Consider the following 20,765-nt stretch of genomic DNA (forward strand, 5'->3'; position numbering starts at 1 on the left):
TTAATTTCCTAAATGTTTTGGCAGACTAAGTCCAATGTTACATTTCCCATTAAATCCACTGGGGGGCATCAAAGAGATTCCATTTACACTAATCATCAGTGGATTTAATGCACGAGCTGCATGAATATAATCTATGAAGCTCTGGACATGGTTATTTTTAAAGGTCACCCTACTTGTTTTGAGCTCTTATTGGATGATCACTCTTACTCATATTATCACTAACTGATTTTAATCTATTCCTTCCACGTTTAAAGAACTGCAGTTTCTATACAAGAAAAAGCTTAGAAGTGGATTGCCTTTTCACTCAGCGTTTAATCCTCTTCCTACATTCAGAGCAGTTTTATGTGTCTCAGAGGTAGCACTTTGAAGTATTACTTTAAAGGTTTTTGATTGATTATTGTGACCGCAATGCTTTCGGACAACAAATGCTGGCTTGTGATATTTATCTTGTGATATTATTACTTAGTACTTAGTACATTATCATTTCAGGTTGATTTTTTTTTTTTTTTGATAAGTTTACATAAATCCTATACATATCAAATTGTGTTGTGGTTGTTGCATTTGCCAAGGTGCTCTATAAAGGTGCCACCTTATAAAGTTACTTGCTCCCCTGCTGGCCCCCTGGACAGACAGTGTCAAACGCTGAATCTGCCTGTTATCAAAATATAACATAATGCCTTGACATAAATGGCAGTGGGTGGGTGATATGCATTCTTTCAAGGAATGCTAGGCTTCTTTACTTAAAATGTGTTTGTTGTAAAAATGAGTATTTCAATTTTTGTTTTTTCATAGCATATAAGCTATTATATATTGTTGCCTTTTCTGGGATTGTTCAGTTTCAACATGCTTCCTGCTGGCTAAACCCTGCTGTGAGTCTGTGAGGTATATATACTATAAGATAAACTGCTTATTGATATTATCAATGTGCTGATGAATAACTCATTAGGCCCATCATTTGCAAACTCACACCAAACAAACTTTAAAAAAAAAAAAACACAGTCCGACTCCTGACAGGCTCAAACTGACTCACACAAACAGCTGTTTATGACGATGAGTGGTTAGAATTGATTGTTCTGTTAATGATCAGAAGATGTAGAAAAATTCAGACAATGTCCTCACTCTGCTTCACAGACAAAATCAACCTCCTGTGTCTAATTTTAAACCTAACACTTCTGATTTTCCTAAATGAAAGTCTATTCTGGGGCTATTTTTTTTTCACACAACACATTTTTTCCCAGCCACCACCTGGTTTCATATTGTTAGAAAGCTGCAGATGGGGAGGAACGTTTTGCATTCTGTTGTGGTTTTGAGTTTTGTTGATGGTGACTTATTGATCAGTCTTATGGTGACTTCAAACTTCTAAGAAATAGTTTTCTAATCCATCCTCGTCTGATGAGAAATACGATTTTATGAAGTCCACAAGAATCTGTTTTGCTAAGGATTTTTGATGCCCGAGTTCAAAATAAACGCTGCAGATTAATTTTCTACTGACAGAAACATGAAATTTGATCATTTTCCAGATTAAGAATTTATCTGAAGAACAAATATGACCAAGTGCAATATTTCTGTCTTTTTGTTTTACTTTTTAACTTTAAAGCACTGGTCAGAGAACTCAGATGGTCTTGACTCAGAAATGAAAATGCAGATTCATCATGACGATGATGATGAGGAGGATATTGCTGATTCAAGTCTCAGACACTTTTGTTCTTGTATCAGTTACTGTTCCATCCTTGAATATCATTTCCAGGAAGGATGTCTTAGATTTCTGAAGTATTCAATTTCCAATATGATCGTTTCAGTATATTCATGACACCAGTTCCCAACAAGTCATTTTAGATTATTAAACAAGAAAAATAAAATTTAGGTTCAACTAACCCAGCCTATCCAATATATATATATATATATATATATATAAAATTTATTTTTTTTAATGGCCCCAAGACACTAAATCCTGTTTGCAGGAACTCTAAGAGTACCTCCAGAACATTTTCAAAGGGGTGGCAAGATGGGGGCACACCAAATCCAAAAGCTTCAACACCATTTGAAAAGTTTTTGTTATATTTAAGTTATTTGAAAAATACTGCAGTGTAGAAATAAGGGCCTATTGTCTTTAACGTTAAAGTTAAACTTACTAACTGATGAATTATTCAGCTCTCATTGCAAGTATAGTAACTTTTACACTTTCTGCAATACTTCATTTTATTTATACATTTCTCCTCATGAATGAATAAGGAATTCTTCAAAATCCTTGAAAATCTTTGTTCTTTTCCAATCTTTTTCAGCACGTTAGCTTTTAGCTGCCGTTCTGCTAATTGTAGGTTTTGGCAACTGTTGGTTACTAACGTTCCTTTAAATAATGTACTGCCCACCACCTTTCATGTCAAAGTTGTACACATGTATTTTGCAAGCCTTGCTCAGAATAAGTGTGAGCAATGAGCCACATCCACTACCACATCAAGTTTAAGCTCAATATATCTAAAAATGACTGAGTTAGACATTTTTGTGTTTGCTAAAGCTGAGGCAGAAACATTGTGCCCTTTCACCTTTAGTGGTGGGAACTGACTAAAGTAAAAGTAAAAAAAATAAAACAGGGACTACAGGCAGAAATAAATGTTTGAATGTAAGGAACCATGATGAGCTGGTGATAAAAAGCTTGCCTATAAAGTTCTCCACCTTTGTTTTCCATCAGCTCCAGATAATAGAGAAATGAAATTCATCATCTGAGTCTTTATCTGGTTTTGGACTGAAGAGCTGAGTTTTAATACACTTTCTCATAAACAGGACAAATAAATGCCAGAATATTAGTATAAAAACATCCTAACAAGTAGAAGTTCTGTAGTATCAGAGTAACAGTATTAAAGTGACTGTGTAGCATCACATTAATGCAGCTACATTAAATGGATCAAGTTAAATATTTATAACTCTATATTCCCATTAGACACCGCCCCCCCCCCCTCGGCTGTAAAGGGTAAAAAAAATTAAAAAAAAGTCAATAAATTCATAAATGCCTCAAATCCCAAATTATGCTGCAGAATAAAAACGTTCCTTTTCCATGCAGGAATTTCCCCCTTTAACAAACCAGCTTACATTTCTTACATTTACACAATTGTCTTAGATTCCCAGAGACAAACTGGACTTTAAAGCCGGACACGCTCACACATACAAAAAGTGTCGATTGCAAAAATAGAAAAGTCAAAAATGGAAGTGATATTCCACAAACAGGCTGGATTTTAAGGCACATTAGTGTGTGTGTGTCTGCATGTTTGCGTGTCCCCTGGGCAGAAGTATCTGTTCCCACGACCTGCCCTCCGTCCACTCTTCCTTCTCTCGGTCCTTCCTGTCTGTCTTCCATTCACAGACTAACAGAAGCCAGTCTGGGGGAGAGTCAGCCCACCACGAGTCTCACTGTGTATTTGCAGCAAGATCTGCAGCAATGAAAGCAGCCGAGATGTCAAGTCCGTTTCTTATTTAGCCCATTTTAGTTGAGCAAAAAGAGGCGCCAAGTATAAACTTCATGCAGGTCTAAATAATTGCTCAAATTTCAGGGTCACGAGTTTATCTTGTAACACTTTGGATGCATTATCTTATGACATTATGGAACAGAACCCTATCTCTAGATTTAGAACAGAGTAATTCATAAAACCAATAAAACTGGCTCCACCTTGGACATTTTTTTAATAATCTAATTTTATTTCTGCCTTGGTGCATCAGATAACAGCGTAATGTGACGATGACGCAACCTAAGCGCCATCGTTTGTACAGAACATAAAGTTATACGAAGCTGAAAATGTCAGGATCAATCATGTCTCGATGATTCCTATTTAGTTCATCATCATGTGTTTAGTTAGTTCTCCAGAGTCTTTCCACTCACTTGGTTTCTATTCTTAAAACATAAATGTATATAAGTTTATACTTCTACCCACTCCCTTGAATATGTAAAACAAAAAGTTTTGACATTATGTTTCATGCTATTTTTTTTTTTTTTACATATTCAAAAAATAATAAACTAAACTAAACTAATTCTTGCCCCTCCCACTCTCACCTGATCCTTTGGTCCGTAGATTGTGCTTCCCTGTGCTCTGTTTCCTCCGTGTCTCTCTGATCCCGTTTTATTTGTATGTTTTGTTGCCAGTTTTTAAGTTAAAAAAACAACAACTTTTAAACAATTCTGGTTTTCAGGAGGAAAAAACAACAACAACGAAGCAGAAAATGACTGAAAAAAACAGAGTTAAATCATGGCCATTAAAAGTAGCCATGTTTAATACTAATAAGATAATCACAAAAACTTTTCACAGTAAGTGTAATCCACACTGTTTTAAATCTGCCAATAAAAGTGTATTTTAATGGGTTGTACACTGGTATGATCTATTTTAGGGCGAATGTCTGTCAACTGCAACTAACAGAATTTTTTTTTTACTGTGAAAAAATTAGTTATGTCACATAACCATAAATTACTTTCATGTCATCTTTTGATTTCTGTCTTTTAAAGGATATTTTAAAATCTGTTACAAAAGAAAATACAGCAGAACGAGTAATTTGACAACTTTATATAAGTCATAACAACATGACCAAAACAGTTTTTAACAAATTTGTTTGCACATTGTCTTGAGTTAGTTATATTTTTTCATTTTCAGAAATCATTACCATTTTGTGTAAAATGTTGATAAATGTATTGATGTATTTCATTCATTCCGCCATGTCTATTTGTTTAAAAATCATTTTCGAGTTCAATTTCAAGTATTGTCATTTCACCACATGCGGTACATGAGGTGGAATGAAATTGTGTACTCAGGGTCCCAGTTACATCCAACAATAACAAAAATATAAAGTGAAACAGTAAATAAGGATTTAAGATATACGCTAAACACTAATAGTGCAAAACAATACGCCGAACAACAGCAGCACGAACATGAGTCTGTGTGAGGATGAGGACAGCATGAGATCAGCAGCATGAGATCAGCAGCATGGTTTATCAGCAGCACATATCACCAATCAAAGTGGCATTACAGTGATTTTTTTCACAGTGATAATCCTGGTTTGGGATTTATGAGTCTAACAGCTTCAGGGTAGAAGCTGTTCCTCAGTCAAGTGCATAATAAGCATTTAATAATAAGCATGTTTAAAGTAGAACTAGCTTCACGTTTTCGTAAATTGTAAATTAAGTCCCTAAAAAGGGAGTTTCTATTCATTCTTCAGCACCAGCAACCCTTCCCTCAGTATATTAATATAACCTCTGAATCACCAAGCTCTATAGATTGTTCTGCAAAGGACAATTCGATTGTCAAATGCCATCAACTGAATCATTTCTAAGTTGTCTCCCTGTCTTTACTACGTCTACGGTGACACATGTGGACAAAAAGCTTCATGCTATTGCAGAATGGTGGGCGTTGACTTTGCAGTGCGGCGCTGAACTCATGAATGCAGGCTGGGTTGAGTCATCCGATGCACCTCCTGATTATAGCCTGCAGTGAGATTGACATGAGGCCTGCACATTGTGAACTTCGTATTCAGTGTCACAGACAATTATACTGAAAGGCCAGTACTATGATTAGTATCTATACTGTTCAGACAGAGGCGCCTGTACATCCTGATGCATTACTGAGCCCATGTGGTCGTTGTGCTCTGCAAAAACTGTATTTTTTCTAAGTTTTATTGGGACTCAAAACTCATTTTTTATGTAAAATACTGAATTTGTGTTTGGTGAGAACGTTGGACATCCTTGGAGGAAACAGCTCAGTTATTTGTGCAACGACAGAGCCAAACTGACTCGGAGCCGTTGATTTTGTTAAGAGGTGTTCTTGTTGACTCGCTTTAACATTTTCACCCTGAAATTAGCTTCATGTCGTTGCTGTGCGACTTTTAAGAAAGGGCCAACATCTCCAGAAAAATGACTTGGCGTGCCTCAAGGGCCCGAACAAATTTGTTTCTGGTTATAGAGAGCAATGTCGAAACGTACTCCACTGTCCTAAGGGTGGGGAAAGGAGAGAGAAAAGCCATAATCAGATTCCAATTTTTATATATTTTTTCTTGTCCTGGGGATAAAAGGGTTCACATTCACTGAGTGCTGACCTTTCTGAGCGAGTGAGATTCGAGTCTGCTTCCACACTGCAATCAGATAGCACAGAAAGAAATAGAAACAAGAAAACAGTGTCCTTGTGGTTTCTTCCTGTTTGAAGGCGGCCGTGAACAGATCAGAGCTTAAGTCACAAAAGAGTTGGGGAAAAAAAAGACGTTTAGTGAGCATGTAAACAGAACCTAGGCCAAATAAAAGAATGGAGCTGAAAGGGTCCAGATGTGAAGGGAGTACGGACCAATGAGATATCCAGGTCTGCAATCTCTGTTTGTTCCTCCGCAAATTAGTGTGAGGCTACCACGGATCATTATCCCCCTTCATTTTCCTCTTTCACACATGCGAGGCACACTTTCCTCCATGTCTGTAGTCAAACTCATGTTTCAGCCCCTTCCTTTCTTTTTGCGAGTGCTGATTTCACACTATTGTTTTTCTATTTAAAAAAAACAATTTTTGCAATCTAATGATGTCACTCAGCTCATCAGGAGACGGGTGCTATAACCTTTGGCTTTTGTTTTATACTTAAAAAACTTGTTTTTATTTTAAAATACTTTCCCAGTAGAAACATAAACACACACCAAGATATCAACAATTCATTTAAAACCACTGTTCTCTTTAAATTCTGCTTCTGCATTCATTTACTTTTAGTTTTTAACTAAGCTTTTCCTACGCGTGACATTTAGCTACGTTCTGGTACTTGTAGTTTTTAGCATCTGTTTTGTTTCTCTTTCTGCTAGCCCTTTGCAACTCACACCTTTAAGTCTTTTGCAGTTAGCTCGTTTTATTGTATTTTGATTTTGTATTTTTATTGCTGCTTTAGCATTTAACTAATTTTTTTAATACTTTTTTTTTTTTTTTTACCTATAGCAAGTTTCTGTTACATTTGAGCTAATTTGTTGCTCTACAACATCTATTTGGCATTTTTATACTTTCATCATTCTGCTAGCGGGTTCTACCTTTTGCTACTTATATGTTTTAGACAGCCTTGTGCCACTTTCTTTTTTTATTGCTAGTTTATTGCTACTTTTAGCAACATTTTGCAACCTTTAGCTTCTAGATAATCTTTTGCTACTTTGATATTTAGCTAAAATTTGCTACTTTATAGCTTTAACTTTTTTTCTTTCTATTTTGAGCTAGCTTTTAGAACTACTGTTCTGGTAACCTAACAAAGTTAAGTCAGGTCATCTGATTGATTTTTTGTTGTTGTTGTTATTGAAACGTTCCATCTTTTATCCAAAGGACTTCATCAGTCTGAGGAGCCACAATAAACTCAGTATCACAAGCAGCACACTCACATAGTGGACCAACCAGTTTGCTGGTGATAAGATGGTTTCTGAAGCCCGACTTCTCCCCCGTCGACTCCTCTGAGGCAGCCATAGCCAAAGTGGTTCAAAACATCAAAGTCCAAACTGGTTGGCCCACTACGACTGTGGGACTGAGCTTGTTGTGGCTCCTCAGACTGAAGAAGTCCTTTGGATGAAAGATGAAACGTTTCAACAAAAAAGAAAGAAACCGTCCAGATGACCTGACTTAACTTTGTTGAATTTTTTTTAAAAAACCTGGATTATGAACTTATGGTACTTTTATTTAGCCACTTTTGTTTTAAGCTAACCTTTTGCTACTTTTATTTTTTAGCCAGCCTTGTACCTTTAGCTCTTAATTAGCTTTTTTTTCAGCCTGACTCAGTTTCATCTTCTTCTTCAAAGTTCTGCTAAGTCACTCAGCATTCTCACTGTATCACAGGAAAAAAAAAAATGTTTTTTTTTTCTCCTTGCTAAATATTTTCATATTGTGGGCCCCTCTCTTTGTGCCCACACGCATCATAACATCATCATCATCATCAACATGAACCTCATCTGGCTCCCAGCCGCCGGTTCCCCACTACTGCCCGCACAGTTTCTCCTTTTCTTTCTTCCTTTTCTCTCCCTCTCTTTAGCACACACAGAAAGACGCGCGCGCGCACACATCTGGAAACAGTCAGAGCGTCTACATGCACCAGGAGGGAGGGAGTTGGGGTGAGTGGGGGGGATCGTTCTCTCTCTCTCTCTCTCTGTATCACTGCAGAGCTGAGCTGCAGGGGCAGCAGAGGCAGAGAAGAGAGAGCTCCAACTCCCGATCAGTGAGACAGACAGTCAGACAGACGGACAGGCAGACAGGGCGGACTGACTGACTCGCAGACGCACAGCCTGGACCATCAGCATGGATTGGATCCGGACAGAGAAGCCCGTGTCCGGATGAGACAGGACGGTCTGGCTCCTTCTCATCGTGGGGACTCTGCGTGGAATAACCGACAACCCTTTGGGAGCTTTAACCCCGCGCTACCCGGCATGGAATATTTACACTCCTCTCATTCCCTAATTCTTCTCCTCTTCTATCCCTCCTCCACCTCCTCTCCCTCCTCCATCACCTCCACCTCCTCTCCATCCCCTCACATTTTGACACGCTGCTGCTGAAGATGCGCACGAATGCGTCTTTTGCGCACTACTTCCACTGACAGCGGCGCATCGTAACATTTTGAAACCTTCTTCTTTTGGTTGTTTGTTTGTTTTGAGGGGGGGTTCTATACGACGAGCGGAGGAGAGGGAAGAGGAGACGCCAGAGGAAGGAGCGCAAAAGGTGTGAATTGGGATTGCTGGTTTCATGTTTCTCGCCTAGGGCCCGGATGTACCGAGGGATGCACCGGTGCGTTTTCCCAACCGGTTCCGCCAAACGCTCCCTCTTTTTTATCTCCTTCACCTCCATCATGGGAATTAGGTAATATTCGCTCCATGAGAAGAGACCCTCCCCGTTAAAAAGAAAAAGCAAAAAACGGAATACCCCCCCTACAAAAAAAAAAAAAAAAACAAAAAAAAACAACAAAAAACTGTCCGTGTCAGACAGTTGTTTCTTCCCCTGTCTTGTAATTCCTTATTTTTGGGGGGGCTTTTCCCCCCCTCTTATTTTCCTTCTTCCTCCCATTCACCTATAGGAATACCGCCGGAATACATTTATGGTAAATGAAAGCAAAAACATGTACATCCCGGAGGACACCCTTGAGAACCATCAAGGTATGTGCCATGTTTTTTTTTTAATTCATAACTAAAACATTCAATCATGTGGTGGTGGGGAGAGGGAGGTATGGTTTCCAAAATAGGGGATGGGAGGGGGAAAGGGGTGCTCGCTCTCATCTTTTCAACAGTTTGCTTATTTCTGGGGGGGTGGGAACTTGTGCGACAGAGCTGCGGGCACGGATGCGGCCCTTGTTTTCCAGGTCTTGGTTCGGTTCACACTTGTAGGTTGGGGGGCGGAAGGGGGGGGGGTCGCTTTTGACAGGCCTCTGTGGCAGAACGGGGATGGGCAGTGGTCATATTTAGCCAACAGGCTGTTTGTAGGCGGGAACATGAATGTTGGAGACTCATACCTGTTTCAAAAAATGACAGCAGAAGCGCGCGCACATTCTTTGGACACCAAAGCTCCTTTAGTTTTTTGGTGGTGGAGGGTATAAACCAAAATGTGATTTTAAAAAATATAATTATTATCAGCAGCGCGTATAAGGAATGACAGGTGGCAGTAGGGGGGGGGGGGGGGGGTCTGTATGGGGTGCCTTTCAGGTCAGAGAGTTTTTGCACAAAATCCAAGCAAAGCTCACTTGTAAAGAGTTTTTATTATTACTGAAACAAAACCAGTAAAGAGTGAATCCAAACCCGTGCGTGTCTCGCTGTGGGATGGCTGTGTTTGCGTGGCGCAGTATTACGCGATCCATCCACCCACGTTGCGGAGAGCGAACCCCCGGCAGCGCGTCGGCTCGTCAGATCTTCCCCACAAACCGCCATCCGCACCGTCTTCCGTCGCCCCTCATCAACCTCCTCCATCACACCTCTGCCTTGGCGACAGGTTCCATAGCAACAGGGGCTAAGGAGAGCGCGCGCGTGTGTGTGTGTTTGTGTGTGTCGCAGCGTGGCACCTTTACCGACAGTTTGCAGCGTGAAGCAGCTCATCACACGCTGCTGGGTTTGTACCTGCAGCAGCAGCTGTCGTGTCCATCCTGCTGTCTGAAGGGTGTAGTGGGATTCCTGCACACTAATGCTTCTATAATTACTGCCACCCTCATTTATTATCATTATTTTTAGAGGGGGGGGGGGGGGGCTGTTTTGTTGTGTTTTGCATAGATGGACTCATGGGTAAAAGGCCTGCTCTCTTTATTGACAGTTCAGGGAATTAAAAGCATCTTTGCCGGACAGTTTGTGTCCTCTTTTCCTCTGTTTTACTTGTTTTTTTTTTAGTATTTTTGCACCTCCAGATGCTTTGTTGTTATTTTTCTGAGCAGCCCCAGACTCATTGGGCCCCATCGGGGCCCATCAAGTCACCCATTCTCGTTATCACCAGCAGCATCATCGGCATTATACGTGACATTTAAATGAAAGAGATGAAATTGGACACGTTGCACAAGAAGACACACGCACGTTGTTTTGGCTAACAGGTGATGAAATGGATTTATGGACTGATCAGGGCAGTTTAAACTTTATAGGTGCCTTCTTTCTCTGAATTGTTGTCGTGTGGACACAGAGAGAAAGGAAAATGTGTGAGGCCGAATGTTTGGGTGGAGGTTTCAGCACCACGGACAGTTCAGTCTTCATTGGCTCATTGACAGCTGTGTGACAGCTGTGTGACAGATAGTAGCTGCCATCGATCGAAGACAAACACCACCTCCACGATGATTTATACTCTGCTTTTGCTCCGCTAATTATTTTATCTGCCTTGTTCAAAGTATTAAAAAAGACAAGCGCGTGTATGAAACGGATCAGGGCCGCGTACAGTTATATTGTTTTAGACCACCGCCCAAGGCACAGGTGACTGTGTGCTTGTCTGTCATCTTAGCAGAATGAATGACTCTCTCAGCAAGAAATCACTGAAAACACGTCAAAAGTTTGTTCACTTTTGAATACAATGCAATGCAAGATGGCCGACACAGCTAATGTCAAACACAACAGTAGATACAACTCTGTCAGTTCGACAGATATTTAGCTAAGATTTGATGTGGCAGCTTAGCCGTATCTCCAACTCTTACTTTGAGTGAAACACAGTGTGAAATGTCATGCCTAAAACTTTGGCTGTGCCTGTTCGCATCAACCCAGTTGGTCTGTTAGCAAAATATCTCATGAACCATCAGGCAGATTTGAATAAAAGCTTCTGAAAATAATCAATGGATACACTTCTACAACTGTTTAACTTTCAGAGTCACAATCACTCAAAATGGATGCCACAGCTAAGCGACATTAGCCAACACATAAATGAAGCTAACTCAGTCATGTGCATGTATAATGAGCTAAAGCTTGTTGTGATTGTAGCCAAGAGTCTGAGTAATATGTAGCATATTTGATTTGGTTAAAACAATCTTCAGTTTAGTTTCCTAACTGACCAAAGGGCTTGCTAAGTGCCATCTGCACAAATTACACTTTATATCTGAGCTTAACTTTTGCATTTCTTCTAGACGGAGTTAGAATAAAAGTCAAATTGCTCCCTGAGGGATTCAGGGACAAACAGGTCCAGCTAACACAGGACGCAAAAGATACTTTTTATTTCCTAAAGCTTCATGTTGCACTTCCTGATACCTCGAGCTCTCCTTCGGTTCCCAGTTTCATTTACATCTGCTCGCTAACTCCAAACTCGTAGTCTGTGCTGAATGTTCACGTCGTCTCCAACAGCTGTTCTACATCTGAACACTCTTATTTTTAGGACTCTTCTGAGTTGCGAGTGCATCAGGCACGCATGAGAGGAAACACAGCCTAACACGCTGACACTTGTTTGACTTCTCGCTGTACACGATGCAGCTTTGGAACAAATGCCCTCACCTGTGGAATCACACGAGCAGTAAACCTGGCACACACACACACACACACACACATGCACACACACTATTTCAGCAGCAGTGCAATCAGAGAGTAATTTTCTCTGTGGGCACTGTGCCACAGGCATGATGATACCTCTGTTAGGGATGGTAATTGATTTCTGATGGCTGCCCAGGGTGCTGGACACCCTGGCTGCCAGTTCACTCAGATTATTTGATCGGCTCAGTGATTTTATATCTGGCAACTAATGAGACATTTCTAAAGGTTTTTTTACAAATCGTTAAGTTGAGCTGTCTCAGCACACGAAAATGCTGCTCTGCATTTTTTAGTATCAGAATGTGTTTGGGTTATGATGAAGTCGAATGGGTGACATCTTCGAGAAACCACCTAACATCCACCTCGAATGGTTCGAAAGGGTTCTGGAAGATGGATCAGATATTTAGAAACTTTGTTTTTATATTGAATGTCACTTCACAGAACAAGTCTAAGACGTTTACAATGTTTATGGCCTGTTTATGATACAATTTTGGATCAACGAACAGAAAAACCTCAAGGTGTGTACTATCAGAAAATGGAATTATAGAATAAGCAAAGAAACAAAACTGCACAACTTTCTATAAACATCCAGATTTAATTTAGGATTTTAAAATATTGTACAAACCGGATTCCAAAAAAGTTGGGACACTAAACAAATTGTGAATAACAACTGAATGCAATGATGTGGAGATGGCAAATGTCCATGTTTTATTCGTAATATAACATAGATGACAGATCAAAAGTTTAATCTGAGTAAATGTAACATTTTAAAGGAAAAATATGTTGATTCAAAATTTCACAGTGTCAACAATTCCCAAAAAAGTTGGGACAAGTAGCAATAAATGGCTGGAAAAAGGAAATTGAGCATATAACGAACAGCTGGAAGACCAATTAACACTAATTAGGTCAATTGACAACATGATTGGGTATAAAAAGATCTTCTCAGAGTGTCAGTGTCTGTCAGAAGCCAAGATGGTAAGAGGATCACCAATTCCACCATTGTTGCGCAGAAAGATAGTGCAGCAATACCAGAATGGTGTTACCCAGCGTAAAATAGCAAAGACTTTTAAGTTATCATCATCAACCGTGCATAACATCATCAAAAGATTCAGAGAATCTGGAACAATTGCTGTGCGTAAGGGTCAAGGCCGTAAAACACTACTGGATGCTTGTGATCTCCGGGCCCTTAAACGTCACTGCACCTCAAACAGGAATGCCACTGTCAAGGAAATAACAGAATGGGCTCAGGAATACTTCCAGAAAACATTGTCAGTGAACACAATCCACCGTGCCATCCGCCGTTGCCAACTGAAACTCTACAGTGCAAAGAGGAAACCATTTCTAAGCAAGCTCCACAAGCTCAGACGTTTGCACTGGGCCAGGGGTCATTTAAAATGGAGTGTGGCAAAATGGAAGACTGTTCTGTGGTCAGATGAGTCACGATTTGAAGTTCTTTATGGAACACTGGGACACCATGTCATCCGGACCAGAAAGGACAAGGATAGCCCAAGTTGTTATCAACGCTCTGTTCAGAAACCTGCATCACTGATGGTATGGAGTTGCATGAGCACTTGTGGCATGGGCAGCTTGCATGTCTGGAAAGGCACCATTAATGCAGAGAACTATGTTCAGGTTCTAGAACAACATATGCTCCCATCTAGACGTCATCTCTTTCAGGGTAGACCCTGCATTTTTCAACACGATAATGCCAGACCACATTCTGCAGCAATCACAACATCATGGCTACGTAGGAGAAGGATCCAGGTACTGAAATGGCCAGCCTGCAGTCCAGATCTTTCACCTATAGAGAACATTTGGCGCATCATAAAGAGGAAGGTGCGACAAAGAAGGCCCAAGACGATTGAACAGTTAGAGGCCTGTATTAGACATGAATGGGAGCGCATTCTTATTTCTAAACTTGAGAAACTGGTCTCCTCTGTCCCCAAACGTCTGTTGAGTGTTGTAAGAAGAAGGGGGGATGCCACACAGTGGTAAAAATGGACTTGTCCCAACTTTTTGGGGATTTGTTGACGCCATGAAATTAGGAAACAACAGATTTTCCCTTAAAATGATACATTCTCTTAGTTTAAACTTTTGATCTGTGATTTGTGTTCTATTCTGAATAAAATATTAGATGTTGGCACCTCCACATCATTGCATTCAGTTTTTATTCACAATTTGTTTAGTGTCCCAACTTTTTTGGAATCCGGTTTGTACAATATCTCAGCCCTGAAGTGGTGGGGAGTGGTGGCGTAGAGGTAGAGAAGGCAAGCCTATGATTGGAAGGTCGCCGGTTCGATTCCATAGACGGAAAACATCAAAAATGTGGGTCAGGAAAGGTGAAGCACCCTCATTTTTTCCACTTTGGGACCTTGAGTAAGGCCGTTAACCCCATCACCTATTCCCCGGGCATCCTAGAAGTCAGCTCCCTGCTCCACAAAGAGGGCTGTGGTAGCTCGGTGGTCTGTGTCGCCAAGTCTTCGTGCAAATTATTTTGCTGTGGCGACCCCTGAAGAAGGGAGCAGCCGAAAGAAGAAAAATATATCAGATTAGCAGATAAATTGTTGTATTGCCTGCTTGAACCATTTTTTTAAACCCTACCCATGTGCTCTCTCTTCTTAGTTACTGTCTTTGTTGAGGCGGGCAGTCATGTAATTGCATGCGTCTCTGTTTGTTAGATGGATTTTAATGCAACTCTTACACAAACATGGCTACAGCTGAACCACTTCTACACAGTTTGAGCTAAAATTTCCTGTAACAGTCAGTGACGGTCATTTTTATTTTGTACTCTGAGCACTAACCGATTGCATCAACTTTTATTTTTATTTTCCATGCAAAGTGATAAGTAATGCATATTCCTTTAAGGAATGCAGGTTTAATTTTTGATGGTATTTATATTTAATCATAAAGGAATGAATTCAAGTAGTACTCTATGGCTCCAGCTCATGTGACCATGGAAAACATAATCTCCACCAGGAGGAAGTTGCAGTTTCTTATTTATCTAAAAAATCCAAAAAAGTTAAATCTGGTCCTCTGGACATTCAAAAAAAAAAAAACAAAACAAAGCAAAAAAAATGTAGAAACGTTTCGTCTTTCATCCGAGAGACTTCCTCAGTCTGAGGTGCTGTTTTCAGCTCAGTCTCTTAAATAGCACCTTCTCAGAGTGGATCAACCAGTTTGCTGCTGACAACCAAAACCAGCTGATCACATGCTCAAGAAGGACCATCAGCCTAACAATGGATCATTAGCACACTGATGGCTGTTTACTATTCACAGGGGGTTGAGTGAGGGGGACAGTTGAACCCGGAGGCCTCCACCCCTGTTTAATGATGGACGATTTCTTTTCACAAAGATGGCCTCCTTTACTCCTCTCTCAAACCATCGTTCCTCTCTATCCAGGATGTGAACATCTTCATCCCTGAAAGAGTGGCCGCTGGCCTGGAGATGAGTGTAGACCGCAGAGTCCTGGCCTGATGATGTTGATCTTCTGTGTTGGGCCATCCTTTTGGCCAGTGGCTGTTTTGTTTCCCCGATGTAAGACTGATCACAGCCCTCCTGACACTGAACAGCATACACAATATTACTCTGTTTGTGCCGGTGGACTGGATCTTTGGGATGAACCAGTCTTTGCCGTAATGTATTTTGGGGTTTAAAAGCCACTGGGACGTTGTGTTTAGAAAATAAACGTCTCAGTTTCTCTGATACTCCCTCAACATACGGAATGACCACTGGTCTGGGTCTGGGTTCCTCCTTTTCACCTGATGGCTGACTGGAGTCCTGTTTGGGTTTCTTCTCTGCTTTCAGGAAGGCCCAGTTAGGATATCCACATTGCTCTAGAGCCTGTTTTGTGTGGGATTTCTCCTTCTGCCTGGCTTCTGAGCTAGTGGGGACGCTGTCTGCTCTGTGATACAGAGTCCTGATGACTCCTAACTTGTGCTCCAAAGGGTGATGGGAGTCAAACTGCAAATACTGGTCTGTGTGGGTGGGTTTGCGGTACACCTCAGTTTGCAAATGTCCTCTATCAGAGACTGAGACCTCACAGTCCAAGAAAGCCAACCTGGCACTTTTTACATCTTCTCGTGTGAACTTGATGTATTTATCCACAGAGTTGATGTGGTCAGTAAAATGTTGGACTTCCTGAGATTTGATTTTAACCCAGGTGTCGTCAACATACCTGAACCAATGACTTGGTGGTGTCCCTGAAAAGGACGTCAAGGCTCTCTTTTCTACCTCCTCCATGTACAGGTTGGCAACAATAGGAGAAACTGGAGACCCCATAGCACACCCATGTTTCTGCCTATAATATTGCTCCCCATATGTGAAGTAGGTTGACTGCAGGCACAGTTTCAAGAGTTGACACAGTTGTTCTGTGGAAAGTGTGGTCCTGCTGCTCAGAGTGGTGTCTGACTTTAATTTTAAACTGACCACCTCTACTGAGATGTTTATTTTCTAAACATAACGTCCCAGTGGCTTTTAAACCCCAAAATACATTACGGCAAAGACTGGTTCATCCCAAAGATCCAGTCCCCCGGCACAAACAGAGCAATGTTGTGTATGCTGTTCAGTGTCAGGAGGGCTGTGATCAGTCTTACATCGGGGAAACAAAACAGCCACTGGCCAAAAGGATGGCCCAGCACAGAAAATCAACATCATCAGGCCAGGACTCTGCGGTCTACACTCATCTCCAGGCCAGCGGTCACTCTGTCCAGGATGTGAACATCTTCATCCCTGAAAGAGAGGAATGATGGTTTGAGAGAAGAGTAAAGGAGGCCATCTTTGTGAAAAGAAATTGTCCATCGTTAAACAGGGGTGGAGGCCTCCGGGTTCAACTGTCCCCCTCTTACAATGCTGTGATTGCTAGTATCACTCAACCCTCTGTGAACAGTAAACAGCCATCAGTGTGCTAATGACCCATTGTTAGGCTGATGGTCCTTCTTGAGCATGTGATCAGCTGATTTTGGTTGTCAGCAGCAAAACTGGTTGATCCACTCTGAGAAGGTGCTATTTAAGAGACTGAGCTGAATACAGCACCTCAGACTGAGGAAGTCTCTCGGATGAGAGACGAAACGTTTCTACATTTTTTTGTTGATTTGCTTCGTTTTATTTTTTTGAATGTCCAGAGGACCAGACTTAACTTTTTTAGATTTTTCTACCTGGATTATTGAGCATGCCTCAGGACAGTTTCTTATTTAGTTTTGCCATAGAAGTGGAAGGAAGAGAGTGGTTTAGATCACATATTAGATTTCAATTTCAAACACATAGAACGTATGTCTGGTGGTTGGAGCTTTTGTGTTTCCGGGGATTGAGATTACCGGTACATGTTGGAGATTTTCCTCTCTGAACTTTATCCCGTTTCCTGATGGCAGGTGAGAACAGAGTAGAACCACATGCTCTAAGTGTGAACATATCACACTAGATCTTTTTAAAAATATATATATTTTAGAGAAATAATACTGAGGCAAAGAAAATTTTGCAAATCTGCTCAAAGCTTCAGCTGATTTTGAAGTCACACATCTGTATTAGCAACACACAGGATAACACTCTCAGCATCAATACTGTTGTTGCTTTCAGCATAAATAAATCTCTGTACTTGGTATTCTGTGTCAATATATCCAACTATTAGAATTAGTCTGATTTGTAAAAGTAAATTCAAGAGGAAATCAACTTCAGTGCCTTACAGCATCATGTGAAGGTGGTAACTTAAGGATGTGACTCAACAGCTGCTCGTAACGTAAAACACCACCAGGGAGCAAAAAACACAGAGCGACTGAGACTGAAGGAGGGATAAGAGAGTTAAAGATTACTTTGGAAGAACACATAGGGATGTAAGGAGTGGAAAACACACCCTGGCAGTGGAATAAAAAGATAGAGAGGGGGAACTGTAGAAAATGGAGCGAGTGATGGAGGTGAGGGCAGAGGAGAAGAAGAAAGGAGGAGGATTATCTGAGACTCTGTCTTGCTTAAGCCTCTAGTTGGGTATTGGAAATCTATCCAGAGGCTGTCCTCTGCTGTTAGCGTGATCGGGCCTCAGTCTTCATTTCTGGTGGGACACCAGCAGCACCGTGTGTGTGTGTGTGTGTGTCCAAGTGGCTGCCTGCCCACATGCATTGTGCCTGCCTGGCTGCCTCCGTCTGTGTGTGCATGTGTGCATGTTTGGACATATGTTTCTAAACACAGACACACACACAGTCACAAACACACACACGCTTTCTTGTATTGATCCGACTGAAGCCACCAGTGGAAATCTCTTTCCCTCGGACGCTCTCAGCTTCTCTTTTGACTTCGCATCCAATATTTTTTATTGTTTAACACCTAAATAACATCCACTGCGCGATCATAAATTGTTATTTTAATGCCAGACGGACATTGGGATCATGGTTAAACAGTAACATTTAAGAAAGTTTTAATCTATTAGTTGTTTTGCATAAAAACACACCTTACTCACATGTTGAACATTACCCGTAACTCATAAATCCAGTTATTTCATGATATCTAACATTTTTAGGATATTTCTTTAAATGGCCCTCAGATGATTTGTTTATCTCACAAACAAAACCATAAAAACAATCTAAGTAGTGTTCGAGGTTGCACGTGCAGCACAGATGTCTTCATTTAGAGTCACCGCTATTTGTGCTGGTTTTGTGTCGTCTTGGCCGATTGTGCAGTTTCGTGTTTTTAAAATGTGGCATTTGTTGCACGGCTGGAGTATTTGTAAAATTAACAAGCAGGACTGAGACTAGATGAACTAGAGAACTTGCATTTGCAAAATGCAGTGTGAATGCTTATTGCTGAAGAACTTGCTGAACAGCTGATATTAGCTAAAAAGCTGAAATGAGCTCAAAATAACTGAAAAGTAGCTGAAAAGGCAGAAAGATGCTTTAACTACCAGAAGGAAGTAGAAGAAGCTGAATTGAGCTAAAAAATAAAAAAAAGCATGGATTTAGCTGAAAAGCTAAGTTTAGCAAATAAACAGCTAATAGCTGAAATAGCAGAAAAAGCTGAAACTAGCAGAAATAAGTTAATTGGGCTGAAAGTCACAGAAATTACCACAAAAATGTAAATTTATCTAAAAACAGCTGAAATTGGTTAAGAAATGCTAACAAGTTATCTGAAAAGGTAGAACAAGCTTAAATTAGCAGAAGTAGAGAAAGCACAATTTTGCCATTTTAGGCTTAAAGAAGCAGAAATGAGCACAAAAAAGTGGCAATTATCTGGAAAAAGCTGAAATTAGCTAAACAAATCTGAAAGGTAGCTTAAAAAGCAGAAAGTTACAAAAAGGAAGTGGAGAGAGCTTTACTGAACTAAACTTAAAAAGTTGAAATAAGTGCAAAATAAGTGGAATTAACTGAGAAAGCTTAAATTAGCATAAAAAGTAGCTGAAATAGCAGAAAAACCTGAAACTTGTAGAAATAAGCTAGAAGGAACATAAACTGAAATTAGCAGAAAAACAGCTAAATAGTAGCTGAAATAGAAGAAAAAGCTGAAACTTGTAGAAATAAGCTGGAAGCAAGAAACATAAGCTGAAAGTAGCAGAAATAAGTTAGAAGAAGCACAAAAATGTTATAGTTAGAAGAAAGAATCAGAAAGGAGCACAATCTATATCTGAAAAAGAAACTGCTATAATTAGCTGAAAGTAGCTGAAAAAAAGTTTAAATTTGCACAAGGAAGGTGAAAGCAGCTGAACCAGAACAAAATGTGACAGGAGCAGTAAAAGGTTGTAAACAGATCTGAAGATATGAAGGATGCAAAATGAGCTCAATTCATTTTCTATAAAAAGAAAAGTGGCAGAAAAGGCTAAATATTTCAAAAAGCTAAAGTTGCACTAATATCAAAAGTCACAGCAGGATTGTTCTGAAAGAGCTGAACGTTTTGATTTATGATTTGTTGAAATAGCTTGAAAACTGCGGGACGAGAAAGATGCCGCAAAATGTACAGAAAAAAAATGGATCACAATAGTGTGAATGCTTCATAAACGTTCACACTATTATAAAGGCAAGCTGTGAGTCTGATTTTCCACAAGCTGTAAAGACTTAAGACTGTTTTCATCACCACAAATCAGAAGAGAAATAGTTTTGTTCAAGCTCGGTCTGTGTTTGAGAAGAAAAGCTCACAAAGCAAACAAAACGCAATGATTACAAGTAAAGGGATGTTTCTATGTACATGTCCAATTTGACATAGAATATTATCTGAACAAAATATGAAAACACATCATGACATTTTATTTAAATTGTAGCTATACGTATAGGTGTTTCCATGTAAACAAGAAACAAGTCAACAGTTGTGTTCAAGTGTTGTTTTGACAGAGTTACAAGAGAGGCTGAGGGATACAAGAAGACAAGAGCAGAGAGAAGTTTATATTATTCATACCCACAATGCACTTCCCCCCACTTGTCCCAATTCGCCTTACCCTCTTTAATATCTATCTTCCACTGTGGATAATTTGCTTTGTTTTCTCCGTTCTATCATTCAGCCAAGCATTTAGAGTTAATTCATGCATTTCCTCTCTTCCATGAATTAATCAGTCCATCTCCGATGCTTTTACAGTAACAGCCGTTTGCAGTGGGATTGACCACAAGAAATACACAAGGTAAAAAACACTATTCATTGTCTCAACAGGGAATTCAGACAATGAGTTCAACACACGAAACTTTGTGAAACGCAGAGTGGGAAAAACCACAAGTCCATCCACTTATGCTGCTTGTTGTTCTAAACCAGAACTTTATGTGGTCTAAAGTTTCCAGCTAATGCTGAAATGAACTACTGAGTGGTTCTGTGCAAAACGACACCCCGTATCTGCTAAATCTGACTTAGACGACAAATTAGAGATAACA

At 40.2% G+C, this 20,765-nt stretch overlaps 1 protein-coding gene across 1 annotated transcript in view; it reads left to right on the forward strand.

Annotated features, from left to right (window-relative positions):
* Window positions 1–8,938: 8,938 nt before the first annotated feature.
* The window catches only part of cacna1c (calcium channel, voltage-dependent, L type, alpha 1C subunit), a 200,286-nt gene continuing 188,459 nt past the window's right edge, over window positions 8,939–20,765 (forward strand). Inside the window, exon 1 of the mRNA XM_037695828.1 lies at window positions 8,939–9,117. Within this exon, the coding sequence (XP_037551756.1) occupies window positions 9,060–9,117 (58 nt within the window). The 5' untranslated portion in view covers window positions 8,939–9,059. The remainder of the gene's footprint in view (window positions 9,118–20,765) is intronic.

The sequence above is a fragment of the Nematolebias whitei genome, chromosome 22 (genome assembly GCF_014905685.2).
Source record: "Nematolebias whitei isolate Nwh7 chromosome 22, NemWhi1, whole genome shotgun sequence".
Lineage (NCBI taxonomy): Eukaryota > Metazoa > Chordata > Actinopteri > Cyprinodontiformes > Rivulidae > Nematolebias > Nematolebias whitei.